The sequence below is a fragment of the Embiotoca jacksoni genome, unplaced genomic scaffold (assembly GCF_022577435.1).
Source record: "Embiotoca jacksoni isolate LCO1_2020_lvr unplaced genomic scaffold, fEmbJac1.0.p SCAF_14, whole genome shotgun sequence".
In the NCBI taxonomy this organism is placed as follows: domain Eukaryota; kingdom Metazoa; phylum Chordata; class Actinopteri; family Embiotocidae; genus Embiotoca; species Embiotoca jacksoni.
Window position 1 is genome coordinate 5,417,856 of NW_027185274.1, and position 15,543 is coordinate 5,433,398.

At 42.3% G+C, this 15,543-nt stretch overlaps 2 protein-coding genes across 6 annotated transcripts in view; one reads left to right on the forward strand and one right to left on the reverse strand.

The window, feature by feature from the left end:
* The first annotated feature begins 220 nt into the window (after nucleotides 1–220).
* Nucleotides 221–2,984, forward strand: LOC138197087 (uncharacterized). The gene is made up of 5 exons (XM_069147581.1): nucleotides 221–378; nucleotides 1,365–1,706; nucleotides 1,805–2,029; nucleotides 2,140–2,168; nucleotides 2,286–2,984. Exons 1-5 carry the CDS (start codon nucleotides 327–329, stop codon nucleotides 2,382–2,384), a joined length of 747 nt encoding a protein of 248 aa, XP_069003682.1. The 5' UTR covers nucleotides 221–326; the 3' UTR covers nucleotides 2,385–2,984.
* A 613-nt stretch (nucleotides 2,985–3,597) lies between these two features.
* Nucleotides 3,598–15,543, reverse strand: part of rap1gap2a (RAP1 GTPase activating protein 2a) — an 86,807-nt gene continuing 74,861 nt past the window's right edge. For all 5 annotated transcript variants that reach the window (XM_069147579.1, XM_069147578.1, XM_069147577.1 and 2 more), the window contains 19 exons: nucleotides 15,294–15,326; nucleotides 14,826–15,047; nucleotides 14,620–14,723; nucleotides 13,784–13,862; nucleotides 13,312–13,365; nucleotides 12,419–12,502; nucleotides 12,192–12,292; nucleotides 11,515–11,644; nucleotides 11,023–11,178; nucleotides 10,641–10,712; nucleotides 10,282–10,368; nucleotides 9,979–10,119; nucleotides 8,739–8,888; nucleotides 7,837–7,949; nucleotides 7,629–7,727; nucleotides 7,353–7,473; nucleotides 6,163–6,265; nucleotides 5,984–6,057; nucleotides 3,598–5,695 (listed from right to left, as the gene is read on the reverse strand). In XM_069147579.1, coding sequence (XP_069003680.1) covers nucleotides 5,687–5,695; nucleotides 5,984–6,057; nucleotides 6,163–6,265; nucleotides 7,353–7,473; nucleotides 7,629–7,727; nucleotides 7,837–7,949; nucleotides 8,739–8,888; nucleotides 9,979–10,119; nucleotides 10,282–10,368; nucleotides 10,641–10,712; nucleotides 11,023–11,178; nucleotides 11,515–11,644; nucleotides 12,192–12,292; nucleotides 12,419–12,502; nucleotides 13,312–13,365; nucleotides 13,784–13,862; nucleotides 14,620–14,723; nucleotides 14,826–15,047; nucleotides 15,294–15,326 — 1,932 coding nt within the window. In that variant the 3' untranslated portion in view covers nucleotides 3,598–5,686. The remainder of the gene's footprint in view (nucleotides 5,696–5,983; nucleotides 6,058–6,162; nucleotides 6,266–7,352; nucleotides 7,474–7,628; nucleotides 7,728–7,836; nucleotides 7,950–8,738; nucleotides 8,889–9,978; nucleotides 10,120–10,281; nucleotides 10,369–10,640; nucleotides 10,713–11,022; nucleotides 11,179–11,514; nucleotides 11,645–12,191; nucleotides 12,293–12,418; nucleotides 12,503–13,311; nucleotides 13,366–13,783; nucleotides 13,863–14,619; nucleotides 14,724–14,825; nucleotides 15,048–15,293; nucleotides 15,327–15,543) is intronic.

The window sequence follows — 15,543 nt, forward strand, 5'->3', positions numbered from 1 at the left end:
TACGTGGATGTGTGTGTGTTTGTGTGTGCGTGCGTGAGGAGGGTGGGGTGGGGCGTAGGGGTGGGGGGGTGGGGGGGTCATTTCCTTTTTATAGATCCTTCTGGACTGCTGCAGGAAAAAGGAAAGCCTGTTAAATTACAAATAAAAGGAAGAGAAAGTGAGAGAAACAACAAGCGGATGGATGACTATTCAACAACAGGCAAGGTTCTTTTCTCAACAAGTCTGACTGACTTTTTTCAACAAGCCACAACACGTAGTTTTATCTGTTTAGTGGAAGTAACATCGACCTGTGATGAACTTGCATACCAACACTGTGACAGTCAAACATGTATGGTTATATCCTCAGTGCCATCAGCTGTGTCTGCATTTTTCACTCAGGTAAGTAACATGTTTCCTACAAAACTGAAACTGTACTCATATTCCTATTCAGAACAATAGAAATCTGTTAATTACACTGTGCCGTGTTTGAGTAACTTGTCTGGGTAAGACTAAACACTTCAATTTAATTTTGTTGAAGTAGCACATGTGGTAAGGTAACACCCTGTCTGCATTATCTTCGAAAAGAAGTTTCTATTTGAAACATAGTTAGTAAAGTTTTACCCCAATTTATACATATTTTTTTACAAATAAAAGGTGTGGTAATCAAAGTCATGCTCAAGTTTATTATGTGTATTTTGTATTGAAAGGCTTGTCTGTCTCGTAGTGGCTTCTGTCTTCTATTCTGACATTAAAATCTCATTTTGATGTTACATAATTTGTTGACTGCTTAAACTAGAGTCTTATATTATCTTTGGAGATTTTAAAGCTTTATTATTTTATGTTTTGTTTTTTTTAGGATTCTTGCAACTGTTTTTCTTAGTTTCATTTTTGATTGTATTGTTTTGTTTGCTGATTGTGTTCTTGTGACTGTTTCTTGTTCTCAGGTCTCTCTCTGAAAAGAGACCTTAATCTCAATGAGAGTTCTTGATTAAATAACATTTAAATTAAATTGAAAAATATATAAATTGTCACCGAATGTTACAACCTTGTGTGTCTTGGTTTATTTATGGTAAACTAAACAAGTTTTCTCAAGGCCTACAGTGGGTTTTTAATGGAGTATGTATAAACTGTGTTTATGTGCACCTCTAAGAATTTCATTTAGGTTAATTTGCCATAGGATAGAGAATAATATACTGTATTAAATGGAATATAATTATCTTAATCAAATTTCACGTCTTGCGCTGGTATTGGATGAAAATTAAGGCTTCATCAAAGCATTGTTAAACTACGAGTCAGTTACCACTGTGCCAAATGAAAACAGGTATCATTCCCATGCATACAGTTTCGGTTTGCACTGTAATTAACGGAAACGAAACTCCTTTCAGGTCTCTCTGCTGAGAAATGCAGCAGGGCTGTTCTGGCAAGACGCGAGACATTTTATGTGCCAGCAGGAGGCAGTGTGTCTCTATCCTGTGTGGTCCAGCACTGTGGAGAAACCTGGACGGGCAGCTGGATGAGGAAAAATTCAACAGATGAAAACTTTCGCACTGTTCAGAAGAGTGCGAGGTGCCATTTGACCAACGTGACACTTTCAGACAATGAAACCAAGCTGGTTTTGAACATTTTGAGAGTCAACCAATTAGATGAAGGTTCCTATGGATGCAAGGTTACATGGGGGGAAGGTCAGACTGACCAGGGAAATCTGATGAACGTGAACGTCACCACAGGTATATATGTTGACTAAACGTACATCACATGCAGCTGTATTTTAGCGAACAGGTCTAACTGCTTTTGTTCTTCTTCCTGTGCCCTCCCTCTCCTCCAGCTGTCCCCTCTCAGAGGACTCTCTGGCACAGGGTTTTGGTCTGCGCTGGTGCTTCTCTTTGTCTTCCCATCATTCTAGGGTTGGCTCGCTGTCTGAGTTCAGAGGTCAAGCCTCAGTTGCTTCCCACAAGTGCAGCTGAATACAGAGACCAGACACTTTTACCTCCACAGCCTCCACCTCGATGCCCCGTGCCACAGAAACGACAAAACACTTCTTTTAACAGAGGTATTTTCAAGTGTTCCTCTCATCAGCCTGTAATGTAGCGCTGATAAAAAAAAAAAGTTATTACGATGCTGTGAATTGTACTTTTCAACATCCATTTTTACATTTTGCAGCTCGGCCCAAACACCAACAGAAGACTGAGGTTAAACATCCTGTTTTGACATGTCCTTCGCAGTTTCATTGACATTGTGATTGCCCTGACCAGCTTTGTATGTCTGCGGTCCATACATTACTTTTTTTTTTTTTCACAATGCTACAGGTGATGTATGCAGACATTTTCCAAGATGCACTGAGGCAACATGGAGCCACGAGAGAGACCGCCCAGTCCACTGTCTACTCATCTCTCCAATTTCCGTGACTGCAAATAAAACAAAGTGGAGGTGAAGAGTCGTCTGCTGAAGGATCAATTCTGTATGAAAGCTTCATGGGATTCTGCTTAATCATTGACATGTTCAGGAAACACCTGATGTGGTAGCGTTTCACTCGCAGGACTGCATCTGTCATTCCTAAGCTCCTGACTTCGCCTGTGTGTTGTGAAAAGTAATTAAGGCAGAAGATACAAATAAATACAGCCGAGTATATTTTGTTTGTCCATGTCTATGGATCTCCTGACGACACACTGTAAGTAGTGACTGTTTTAATTATGAAGCATAGAGATGAACCAAAAATCCTTCATACATATGCAAGTAGCATAACTGACAGCAAGCGGTGCAGACAATGAGGAGATATTTCTACCTTCTGAACCACCCCAAAGTGAGAGAGAAGAATGTTTTGTGAAATTACTTTACTGACGTTACCACATGTATTATTTTGATGTGACTGAAGACCAGCAACATTAACAGCAGTCTGACAAAAATGTTCATGTGTTGCAGTTTTAAAAATGGGAATAGACTTTGTATATAATGTCAATCAGGTTCCCTGATGTGTTTATGTACATTAAATATTCAGTTCCTTTTTTATCTATACGGCTCTAAATCACACACAAAAAAAAAAGTAACTTCAGGGCACTTTACATCTTAAGGATCAGATTTCCCAATTGCACAGAGAGAAACCCAACAATTCAAATATGCCCTGCCTGGAAATAAAATAAATTTTAACAACAAGAAACTTTCAACAGAATCAGACTCAGGTGGGCAGCCATCTTGCCTTGAACATTTGGGGTGACGGGAGAGCTGAGAGAGAAAAGAACAGCATGGAGAGTCAACAAACAATAAACACCAGGCAGATTAGTGGGGGCACTGACCACAGATCAGATCACAACAGGCGGCTCCAGAACCAGAGATACCTGCAGAAAGATACAGGGAAGAAAAAAGCACAAACTCTGGTAGAGTGACGACACAAAATTGAACAATTGTGACATATGAATACATGGAGAGTTAAAGAAAGTAGAGGAGAGGTGCTCAGTGCATCATGGGAGGTGCCCCGGCAACAAAGGCCTATAATGGCATAACTCAGGGTTGGTTCAGGGTCACCTGAGCCAGCTCTAACTAGAAGGCTATTAAAGTATGGACATTGTGTTGTAGGTTTGCACGTATGTTTAAAAAAAAAAAAAAGAAGAAAAACACCCCAAATGACACAAAATACAACATTTTATTTTAGAATAAATTCTCAATGGCACATTACATAACCAAATATACATATACTTGTTTAGACATCTTTTTTAAATTAATATATTTCCTTTAATCATCTCACCTTATTAATTAGCGTACTCTGCAGTGAAATTTTTTACATGACATCAATGCAAAAGAAGTTATCATTTAATAAATTAAGCGTATTAACAGAGAAAAGGCTGCAGAGCGTTTTAGGCGATACCTGCTACAGACTAAATGACATCGGAACATCCTACTTTCCTGTCCACAGGATTTCTGTCCCAGCTTCCCTTACTGAAGGTAATCACTGCTCTCCACTAACTGAGAGCAGCGTTTATTAGTCAACACATCTGTTTCTAAGACCAGGTATATCAGAAAGTTACTTCTCAAGTAACTTCCGTGAGATCGGCTTCCTGGCCGAAATTACAGTGGATGTTTGCAATTTTGGGTGAACTGAGCCTTTAAACCTTTACACACTATGAAGCCACCCTCAGCTACAGGAATCCCTACACATTAAGATTACATAGTCATTGTTCCAAACACCTACCAGGTCTGATTGTTTGGTCACACTGGAAACGCATTTGTGTGTCTTTCAGGTTTTTCTTGATTAACTCCACCTTGTGCAGCTGCAGGCTAATATTACAGTATAAGTTGAAGATTAGAGCACACCCATGGCCCTGTTGTGCTTGTGAGAAACTGGCTTTGCAATCTTAGAAGCTTTGTAATAACAACTAACAAGGCGTAAAATACAAAATCCCAAAAAGAAAAAGCCCAAAGTTCACATTCAAAGTGTTTTTGCCAAGGGTGATTTAAGGGTTCATTATAACCTGAAGCGTCTTTTTCAAGTCATCTTTACCTGCTCACACGCTGGGAAACTTTAATATCCCGGAGTACTTCCCTGCTCGAACGAACCACCGAACATGTACACCAATACACCGAGCTAGCAAGCTTCAATGGGAGGTATCAGAAGGTGAAATGTTTTTCAGTAAGTGCAACGTCTATTTTCAGCGAATGTGGGTGTCGATCGGCTATCCACAACTGTGCTGTAACCAGATCAAGGAGATTCTCATCCTCTCACATAGTGAGAGACGCCCAAAGAGACAGACAGACAGACAGACAGACAGAGAGAGAGAGCACAACACTGGTGAAAAGGGCTTTTGATAGATTGTAAGGCGCAGCTTTGGCTAAAATAAGCTTGTGGCAAAATGTGTTGGCAGTGTCTCCTTTTGTGGCCCCATGTGAAGCTGCCCTTACAGATACAGAATCGCTGTCATAGGAGGAGACATGTCGTGTTTATAGTGCAGTAGACACAACGCAGCAGCTAGCAAGGTTACTAAAAGCCTCTCTAAAATCATAGATGTTCCCAGGAAAAGCAATTACATATGCAAAGAACAGGTTCAGGTCCCACAGCGGAGAAAGACGACTCCCAGTGTTGCCACCTCCAAGGCTTTGCTACTATAAGTCTACTGTACATCAAGTTTCTGTGCCTGTGTGTTTATGTGTGTGTGTGTGTGTGTGTGTGTGTGTGCTTTTTAAGGGCCAAAAAGAGGAACCGTTACAAGACGTACCGCTCAATGAAAAGGCAAAAGGGAACATGTATAACGTATTCTTTCCACCGAGCTGTCAACAGTCGACTGGATTAGGAGTAACAGTTCAGCCATAAACTCATGTCACCATTCTTCTAAGATTACCGTGTCGCTCTACTAAACAAGATGCTTGAGGAAAAGTTGAGGGGGAGTATCACTCACAGTATTAGAGACATGCCAAGACCTTCATGTGATGTGACACTGAGACGCAGCAAGTATCGACTAATACCAGTGACTAAAGGTCGGTTAAAAAGAAAGCCAACATGTCAGCAGCTTCTCCTCACTATACACTCACAGTATCGTCACTTACAGTGGGTGGGGAATATGATGCCGTCGGTAACCTTGTCAGATTATCCTTGGCTTGGGAAGTGGTTCTACAGTGTTTTTTGTGGTTGTTGTTGTGATTTATTTATTTATTTTTGCAACTCCGTCCGCCCACGCTGGCCCTCCCGTTGTGCAAATCTGTGTTCGTCCATTCCACAAAGCTACTCGGACTGAAAGAGAGAAGAGAGAACAGTGCGGTCAGTCAGAGGAGAGGGGTTCACAGACAGCATGCATCTTTCAGACAGATAATGAGGTGTCTGCATGATGGACAGAATGTATCAAAAACACACCAGGGGACTTTGTGTCTTTGCTCTCGGCATGCTGCAGTGATTCCTTTAACTTAAATGTCACAAGTTTCTGCAGTTTCTCCCCTAAAAAGGTGACACTATTTTAACCAGCCCTCGGAGACAAGAAAAATAAAGAATGCTAACAAGACAGGCTTTAAATTGAAAACTCACAGTCGTGGATGAGTGGCTCATTTTGTCAAAGCGGAACTTCAAGTTTGACCTGGGTGACGTCTTAGTTTTGCCATCTGCAGACATAGAGAAGAAGGAAATGCTCATTAGGAAACGAACCGCCATGTCTGGCTTGTTATTCTGTTAAAATGGTCAGCGGAAACACAAATTTGGGGTTTTACCTGTCGGACTACGGCACATGATGACAGGCGTACCGGTTCCCTGGCTGTCAACACTGAGGGAAGGGCTGAAGGCGGAGGAAGAGGCTATAGATGGATGGCTGGTCTGAGGGAGGGAGAGAGCAGAGACAAGGAGAATGTTAATATGGAGGAAAAGGCTCAGTGAAACAAGGAAATTACATTTTGCTGAAGCTGATGTATTATGCGCCTTCCTGACAGCAAAGTGAGAGTTGCTGAATGTTCCGCAGGAAGCAAAGCTGGAAGTTGGTGGGAGATTTTCTTTGAATGGAAAATTCATTATAACTTGATTTACTTTATTGACGCATTTGCACAACGTAGGTTGATGTTTTTAGATTGATGCAAATCTTTGTAACTTTTTGGAAAATTTGGAGACAATAAGCTTCACCTGGCATAAAACTTAAGTGAAAACAGCAAGCCTGGCTGTGACCAAAAGTATTTTTTTTTTATTTTTTATTTTTTAAACGTTCCACCTGCGGACTAAGCCAGGCCAGCTTTTTACCCCCTATTTCTAGTCTTAATGCAAAGTTAAGCTAAGCTAACCTAGTGCTGGGAGGGAAGCAATATGCATACTTCTCGATACTCAAGACCTTGGAGACAAGGAAAGACTGAAATGGTGCATTTAAAAAAAATATATATATAACTGTTAGTTTTGAACCTGTCAGTTTTTTTCCTTGTGATAATCTCTAGTTTACTTTACCGCTGCATCATGCATTTAATCCATGCTTTCACTATTTCCTCCTTCACTCGCCTTCAGTTTGACAATTTTAAGGACGCACTGTGAATCTCTGCAAAGCGATCTCCAGATAAACGCTGAGAGTGGGAACAATTTGACAGCATTTCTCCCAGATAAAATAAAATAACACTGACAAGCAGTGTCATCTGATACAAGGCAAGTGAGAGGGGCTGCAATCATTACGCGCTGACATTCATCGCTCTCTATTGTGCAGTTCTTAGTAATTATAGACTATTTCAACCATGAAAGCTTTGACGCCACTCACAACCTCACACTCTGTTAAGAATGTGTTTCTGGTGTGGTCTCTCCACTTCAAGCTAAATACTCACTGTCTCCCTTTACTCTTGAAAAGATAACCTCGCAGCAAGAAAAAGTAGGAAAGGACTTGTACATTTACTTCTCCTTTACTTTGCTCAGAGAAACAGAATTTTGCGCTCACCGTGTCCAGTTCTTCCAGAGCTTCTGTCTCTCCGGTGGTGCTGCTGAAGCTGCTGGTGCTCGATGAAGAACGAGAGATGTTCGGCCTGCCGCTGCTGCCCTCCTTCAGCTTCATAAATGGCCTGTTGAGGAAAACACGAAGGAGCAAACATTTAAAGGAGTGGAAAATGAGAGGCCTTCTGATGACACATTTGTATTGGCCTCAATAGATACACTTGACTTAAATTTTCCCTCAGCCCTAAAAGTTGATCTCCAGGAGAACCTGCTTTGATCTCACCTCTCTTTGTTGGGGCAGATCTCAGGTGAGCTAGGATTGGATGACGTCTCTGACCTCACTTCCTGGGACAGCGGGCAGATCTCTGCAAGCTTTTGGTCACTGGAGACAAAAGCAATGACCTCATTAAAAACATCAATGTGACTGTGGTGAAACATAATCATCATACCAACCAGAAACTGGAGTGACATTTAGAAGAATGGACACCAACCTGCGTGTGTGTTTGTCTGACGGGGTTTCTGTGCTGGAGTGGAGTCGGGGGAAGAGGCCCGAGCGCCGCTTCACTGGGCTCTTCAGAGGCGACTTGGCTGACAGCACGGGAGGCTGTAGATCACATATTACAGAATTGGGATTTTCTTAATATTGCAGTACTTTAAAAGACCCCCCTGAAGCTTTATTTAAAATTACAGGTAATTAGATCTCCATGACTAAATGGAAAAGAGTCAGTGTCAGTCTAGAAACTAGAATTACCACCTCATGATTGCATGCCTCCATCGACCAGTCAAGTTACAGTTAATATCGCTGTCTGTCGGAGACTGACTGCGTAGACTAGAAGTTTGGCCAATAAAGCTGATTGCAAAAATAAGAGTAGACGATGCTTCAAGTATGGGCGATGCTGCAAAGGAGCTACAAATAAAAAAAAAGAGGATGGTTCACGCATCTTAAAGTTTAACCATGAACAGCTGAGATTAGTTTGATCACTTCAGTATTTGGCCAAATGGGAAACTGAGTCTGTGCCTGAGTTATGTTGTTGAATAATGGCCAGAAAAGTGTTTTTGCAGAACGTTATAATGTCACAGTGAAGTTGACTTTGACCTTTTATAGAATGTCATTATTCATTATTTGATCCCATTAGACATTAAGGTGAAATCTTGTCTGAATAAGCGTATCGATTCTTATGTTTTGTGAGGTCACAGTGACGTTTGACCAACAAAGTTCTAATCAGTTCGTCTTTGAGTACAAATGGATGTTTGTGCCACATTTGAAAAAAATCCCTCAGAGCGTTCCTGAGATTGACAAGAATGAGCCGGACGGAAAGACAGACAACCTGAAAACATAATGGCTCCAGCATCATTCCCTCTCAACCCTTTCCACTTTTATTGTTTTACTCACAGTGAAGGTGCTCTTTGTGCATTCACTGGTGCTCTGCGGCAGCCCTCCGCCACTGAGGCTGGCTGGGACCCCGCCTCCTACACCAGGGCTCCTGTAACGTTGAGACCCCACCATGGTCTCCATGGAGTGGCTCCTGACACGCATTGCTCTCTGGAGGGCATAGTGGAAATAAGAGAATGAGTGGATGAAGGAGAACGGCATACAAAGAGGCACACAGGAAAGGGAAAGAAGCAGATATGTGAAGGGCATCTTGGTGGCAGAGAAAGAGTATGGAAAGTAAAAGAAGGAAGACAAAAGTACAGAAAAATAATTTGTGTGTGGCTTAAAGGCAGAAATAATTTACTTGTAAATTCGAAGAATCATAGATATTAGTATGCAAAACACCAGAGGGCGCAATTCTCCAAGGAAGAAGCCGAGTGAGTTGGAGCCATAGAACATCGAACATGTTTTATTAGTTACATAGTTTGGTTCATTGATAAGAATAGTCAAAAAGGCTTTTTTAACAGAGTTCATAATGAATTACAATCAGTTATGTTAAAATCAGAGGCAGGTTTTTGTTTTGTTTTACTTTACTACACGTATGAAGAGCTGACATTTTTGGAAAGCACATACACAAACAACATCACATACAATTATGTTTATTTTCAAAAAATAATCCCCTCTTGCATTTACAGAAACACAGACAAGTAATACACAGCAACTGCTATGACAGTAATGAGAACAGCGCCCCCTGGGACTGACTGCAGAAAGTGCAAAGTAGCTGTCCGTAATGCCTGTGAAGAGTAAAATTTGTCACATTAGTCACACATCTTCATCATCTCACACTCATACAGATTGAAACACACATTTGAATGGGCTTATGACCATCAATAAGCCTTTATTCGTGGATAAAAGAGTGTGGAGGGATCATGAGTAACGAGAAAGAGAGGAAACAGAAGAACAGAGAAAGTGACTGTTTGTCACATGTGAGAACTGTATTCACATTCACACACTCGCATGGATACAACACATGCACTGAAACACATGCTGCGTATAATGTCAAAGTCTTCGATCACAAATAAAAGCAGCAGCAACTGCACGAACAGGGGTTTTAGCACCTCAAGTCATCTTGCAGACCTGTGACATTTAGTTGACCTACAGCAAGAAAACCTCACACATGCTATAATGATGGCGATTAAATAAATGTCACAGAGCTGAGAAAAGATTGCATGGATGTTCTTTTGTCTGAGTTCATGTTCACCTTGAAGGATTCGAGCAGACCCCCGTGTCCCCCGTTCTCCAGCTTGTCCTCCTCCCCCACCAGGCCCAGACCCAGCGTGGCCTGACTCTGTCTGTGCAGCTCGTCGTGGAGGTTGTCCAGCAGCGCAGCTCGCGTTCGACCCTGGGATCAGTTCGCAGACACACACACACACACACACACACACACACACACGCACACCAAACTCATGTCAGTAAAACATAGGGAAAGTCCTTATGGATGAAACTGAATGGTGATTGAAGGCATGCTGTGGTGTTTCAGTGTGGCTGTGTGAGCGTGTGTCACCTCTAGTTTGGCGAATTTGTCAGATTTGTAGCAGGCGTTTTCGGCATTGATCAGCTTCGTCAGCAGGAAGTCTCGAAACTCAGGACCCTGGAGAGAGAGCCAGCGAGAGAGAGAGAGAGGAAGAGGAGAGTTAGATGATGAGTAAGATGAGTGCGGGGGAGGGGGTGGGGGGTACGAGGTGGCAGCAATGAGGAAAGGTGACCTTTATCAGCACCATACAGATTATGGTGTTGCAGCACACCGAGTCTGATTTTTGTTACATTTAGACAGAGTTTTGTCCCCACATTACATTATTTGTAATCTTCAGGCTTGGCTAGGATATCACTTATCACCAAAAAGGATTTCACTCTGTTCCTCACCTTCTTGAAGACCGCTGGGTTTGAGAGAGGGGGACCGAAAGAAGGTACATCTTCCCTCGCTGTAACAGACACCTGTCGACCAAAAAAACTAATCAGAATAATAATAGTAATAATAAAAGTTGCATAATATTAGAGAGTATTTCAGGAGAGCTCAGGTTACAAGCTGGGAGGATGAAACAAAGTCAGGGGGAAATGTGGCAACGCATTATCACGAGTGATGAGTGATTCATCATGTACTTTGCCATTTATATGTTCCCAACACGCACCTGGCAAATCCCACGGGCAGTTTCAACACCGCACAGATTGTGTGACTTTCCGGGAGTCACTGTTATTACAGTTCACCTAGAGCAGCATCATTTCAACATGATGGTCTCGCCTGTACCTTGTATGATGTGTTCTCTGTACAGGGGTTCTCAGCCTGCACCACCACGTATGCATGCAGGAAGTTGGAGGCGATCATGTCTGGAACAAACGGTGTGGGCTCCTCCTGGAAGACGGCGGCCACGATGTCATTTCCTATGTGCCTTTTCCTTTGGAGCTGAAGAGAGATGTATTGGCTGGTTATCAGATTTTGTTTTGTAGTTGTTGAGGTTAGAGAACAGTTTTAAAACATTTGAACACAGGAAGCCTCTTTTGTTTCTGAGAACGATTTTAGAGGCTTCACTTCAAATATCTTGCAGGCAATCGATCTACCATTTAGCCACAGCTTGCGTAATATAAATTTAGCTTTATATGAGAACAGCTGAATACATTGTCAATAACCAGACCTCACCACTCTGTATTGATAATTTTGAGAACAAGCATCTTGACTTGGCAGCTAAATCAATGCTGCATTCAGTGTGACAGTAATAAAGCCTGTATTAAAGCCTGGTACCTGCTGAACGTCGCCCTCAGTGAAGGGAAGCTTCGTTGACACATGGAACATAATCTCTCTCTGTCTGAAGACGGTGTAGACGGACTCAGACCCCGTCTGACCATGGGACACGTCCAGCCCACCACGGAACCTGTCACATTATCAAAGCACGTGTGTCATGCTCTCTGTGGGGTCTCCAGCCTTCAGGTATGAGATAAGATTCTGTTTCTTGCATTTTACATATCAGCTTCATGACATGTTGCGCTAAACTAGCCATTCAAAAGTGTTCTGCCGTAATCTGTCAGGTACAAATGAAAGCCTCCCTACAAGTAAAAGTAACAAGCAACAGTAGAAAAAGCCTGCAAGATGATAAACACTGTACACAAAGCTCTGATTACCTGTCCATGTGGCGCTTTCTGTCCTCTGATCTGTTTCACTAACCAGTTTATCCCGGCTGCATGCTGAGTCCGAAACAGCAGGACAAATTGCTCCAAGGTTACAGTAATTAATCCCTGCAATTTTCCTCTACTGCGATACACTCACACATCCTTCTTTTTCATCTTTGTGCCCTTTTTTTCTCTGGTGTCTATTTATTTTGATCCTGCTGAAACCTGCCAGTTGTTTTTTTTTTCCACTTTTATTGCACTCTACTCTGTTGGTTTTCTCTCATTAAATTGCAAATTCACTCCCACTCTTACCCTTTAAAATCCTGGAGTTCAATGTTGTCTCCTAAGATACTCAGAAACTCCTTGAAAGCTGGCGTCTCCTCGTTGTTCCCAAATAACTGTTCCTCTGATGTCTGAGAGGAAAACACACATAAAATAGTAAACAGAGAGCAAGATACCACGGATGAATCCGTGCGTAAGATCAGATGTGAGTGTGTGTGAGGTTAACAGGAGTACACTGACAGGATTATTTTATTTACCTGTCCAAACTTCTGGTAGATGACGCCAAATTTGAACGTATTGTTCACCTCGTGTTCATCATAAGCCACCATCAACTGGGACCCCTGTACATAAACAAAAACAATTACTTCTTACTCCTTTCCCTCAGCTTGTTACACACTTTGTGCTTATGTGGCTGTTAGGAAGACATGTTTTCCTCATCTCCAACATGTCTCCAGGGCAGGTTTATTGGGCCTTTGTTACGTAATACTGACATGCGACAAACTGTCGCGGCCCCCAGCGAGGCCAGCGATTCTGACGCCGTCTCTTGCATACGGAGACACAGATGGTTTTTTTTTCCTTCTTCCCTAAGGCACAGGCTGAAAGCATGCTCCATCACACTCCTCCACCAGGCTCACAGGAGGAGCAACAGATCCACCGCATATATTGTAGAAAGTCGTGTCATCAACCGTTTTACGAATAATTTGCTTACTGAACGGGGCAGATGTTAGAGAGGTAGGGGGCTTATGAGATTAAATTTGATCAGTAGTGTGCTATTTTTCTTGCAAAGAGTTTGAGAAGGATGAAAGTTAGAACATATAGGGACAGGTGGACGATGCAGGCAAAAGGAATCGGCACATCAGCTAAATGTTTACTAAAAAAAAATGCACCAGGCCTTCAGCAAATGGCATGAAATATTTATGAATGTTCAGAACTCATAAAAAGTTATTCATGAAGGTTCATATAAAGTTGTGGCAGATATGATTGAATGTAGCATTGGCACTTTGAACTCTGCTGCACCCCTTTGTCTCCCAGCAGAAGCAGGGAGAGAAACTGGTGTCAACTCGAATGAATTTGTTTTGAAGGGACGAGAGGAGCTGAGGTCAGACCGGTATTGATGAGGCTGCAGTGTGGGAGCAGAGGATAAACTCACCCGAGGGTACAGGACCGGGTTGAACTTCAGTCCCGTGGCATCATCACACAGAAGCTGAAGGTACAAAGATAATTTGACTGATATCATGTGAGAGAGGTCTCAATATCTGTGCTGGAAAGTGAACCCACTTCAAGACTCAAAAGGGAAAACCTATTTCATGCACAGAAGTTTATTCCCACAGTTAGTAGAATTTATTATTTACAAATGCAAGGAAACTACACTTCTTGCCTTCAAAAAAAAAAATCAAAATAACTTGCTGATGTACATCCTTGATCTGTATTTCTATTTGCTTCGAGTTGTGACTCACAACTGATGGGTCACTTCCAAAATGTGAGTGAAGAAAAATAAAAGTTTAGGGGTAGCAGCTGCCATTATATGTTGATGTTGCTTCTTTATGTTCAAATGGAGAATGAAGGAAATCCATGAAGGATGCCTGTTTTTAACCTATGTGTTCTTGTAAGTGGTATCTTACCTTGGCGATCTGAGGGACACTGGGCAGCTGGTTGATACCTGCCAAAGAGATTCTGTCGTGAACTGTTTTGGTCCTCGACCTGAGAAAAAAAAAAAGAGGCGCTGAGGAATGTTTTCCATCCAAGAGATTTTTTTACTTTTGATGTTTTTAGTTACACCTGTTTTATATGCAGTCCACTGTCTGAGTGTAATTAGTGAAAACCTATTATCATGATGAGTTAGGTCTCAGAGAAAAAGACGAGTGATGGGCTGATTGGTACCAAATGGAGCAACACTGGAGATACCAGTAGCATGATGACGGTCAGCTGTCAGGGAGAGGGATTAGCAATCACCTGGCTAAAGTCCTCCCTGCTGCGCCCACAGGGGCTGAGCAAACACAGAGCGTTATGCTATTGTTTTTCTCGCCTGTTAATGAAAATGTCACCAACTGTGACAATGGCAGGAAAAGCTGTCCACTACAGAGACACGTATCTGATCATAGCTAAATATGAACAGAGTGCAAGAGCTGTAACAAAAGAGGAAGGAGGAGGCAGAAGTATGACTTAAACCAATTACATGGAGAACGCAAGTGTTGTGTTGGCCTGCTTTAATATTATTTTTAAACCACACCAGCAGTGTGACGTTTTTAAATGGCAGCGTTGGTCTGTTAGATAACCACTTTGGTCCAGACTGAAATTTCTCAAAAACTATTGAATGGGTGGCAAAACACACTCATAATAACAGGACACAGTCCGACAACAAGAAGACAAAGTAAGATAACAGATTAAGAGATCACACAGACTTTGATATCCTGAAGTCGTGATGAATACATCAGATACTACTTCCCTCTCATTGTACCTGAGCATGATGCGAAGGAACTCCTGTCCCTCCGCCTCCTCGTGTTTCAGAGACATGATGAGGTTTCCTATACTGCTGCCAGTGCAGTAGTAGTTCATGTGCTCCTGGAAGTACAAGTGTGGAGAAGAGTGTAAGAGAGACAGCGCTCAGGTCAAAGACAATAATAGACTTGTCTTTGTCTCACACATACATACTGATACACTAACCTTGCCAATGAAGTGTTTGCGGTAAGCACGGGCAGTGCTGTTACACTCCAGACGGTAGCTGTGCCCCCCACCCGGGCTCATGCCCTCTCCTCCATCTTCCTCCTCACAGAAACTGGACTCTGAGGAGGAGGGAGTTCCTGCTGGTGCCTCTACATCCTCAATCCAGTAACCCCCGAACTGGGGCAGGATTACCTGGGGGTACGGACCGCCCTTCCCCAAGACCTTGGACAGGAGGGCAGAAAGAATTGAGAGATGTAGAAAATAACACAAAATGTAACAAAGTCAAAACATCTGGAACTTATCCATATGCCATGTTTGAGAATCATGAGGTACTAACAGCCATAAAGTTTTTATGATTTCAAGAAATGTCTTTAGCTTTAAATCTACGAGCAGAAACCCTCTGAACTACACAAGGGAATGGTGTAAATGTGTGTTTCCAATGTATTATGTGAGCGAGAAATGACTCACATCTTCTATCCGTGGGTAGGGGATATAGTCATCCTGTGAAACAGAGGACACACACACCATTAAAAAGACAAGTTTTAACTCAAGTGAACTTCACTGACTTTTGCCACGATGATAAAGTTGCAAGCGCATCCACAAACACAGACACAAAGAGGTAATACTGTTTACTTATTATGAGCAATGGACTTTCAGGTGATGATGCAATAGCCTGAAATGCACAGTCATCCCTCAACATCAGAGAGGGCGTGTCGGC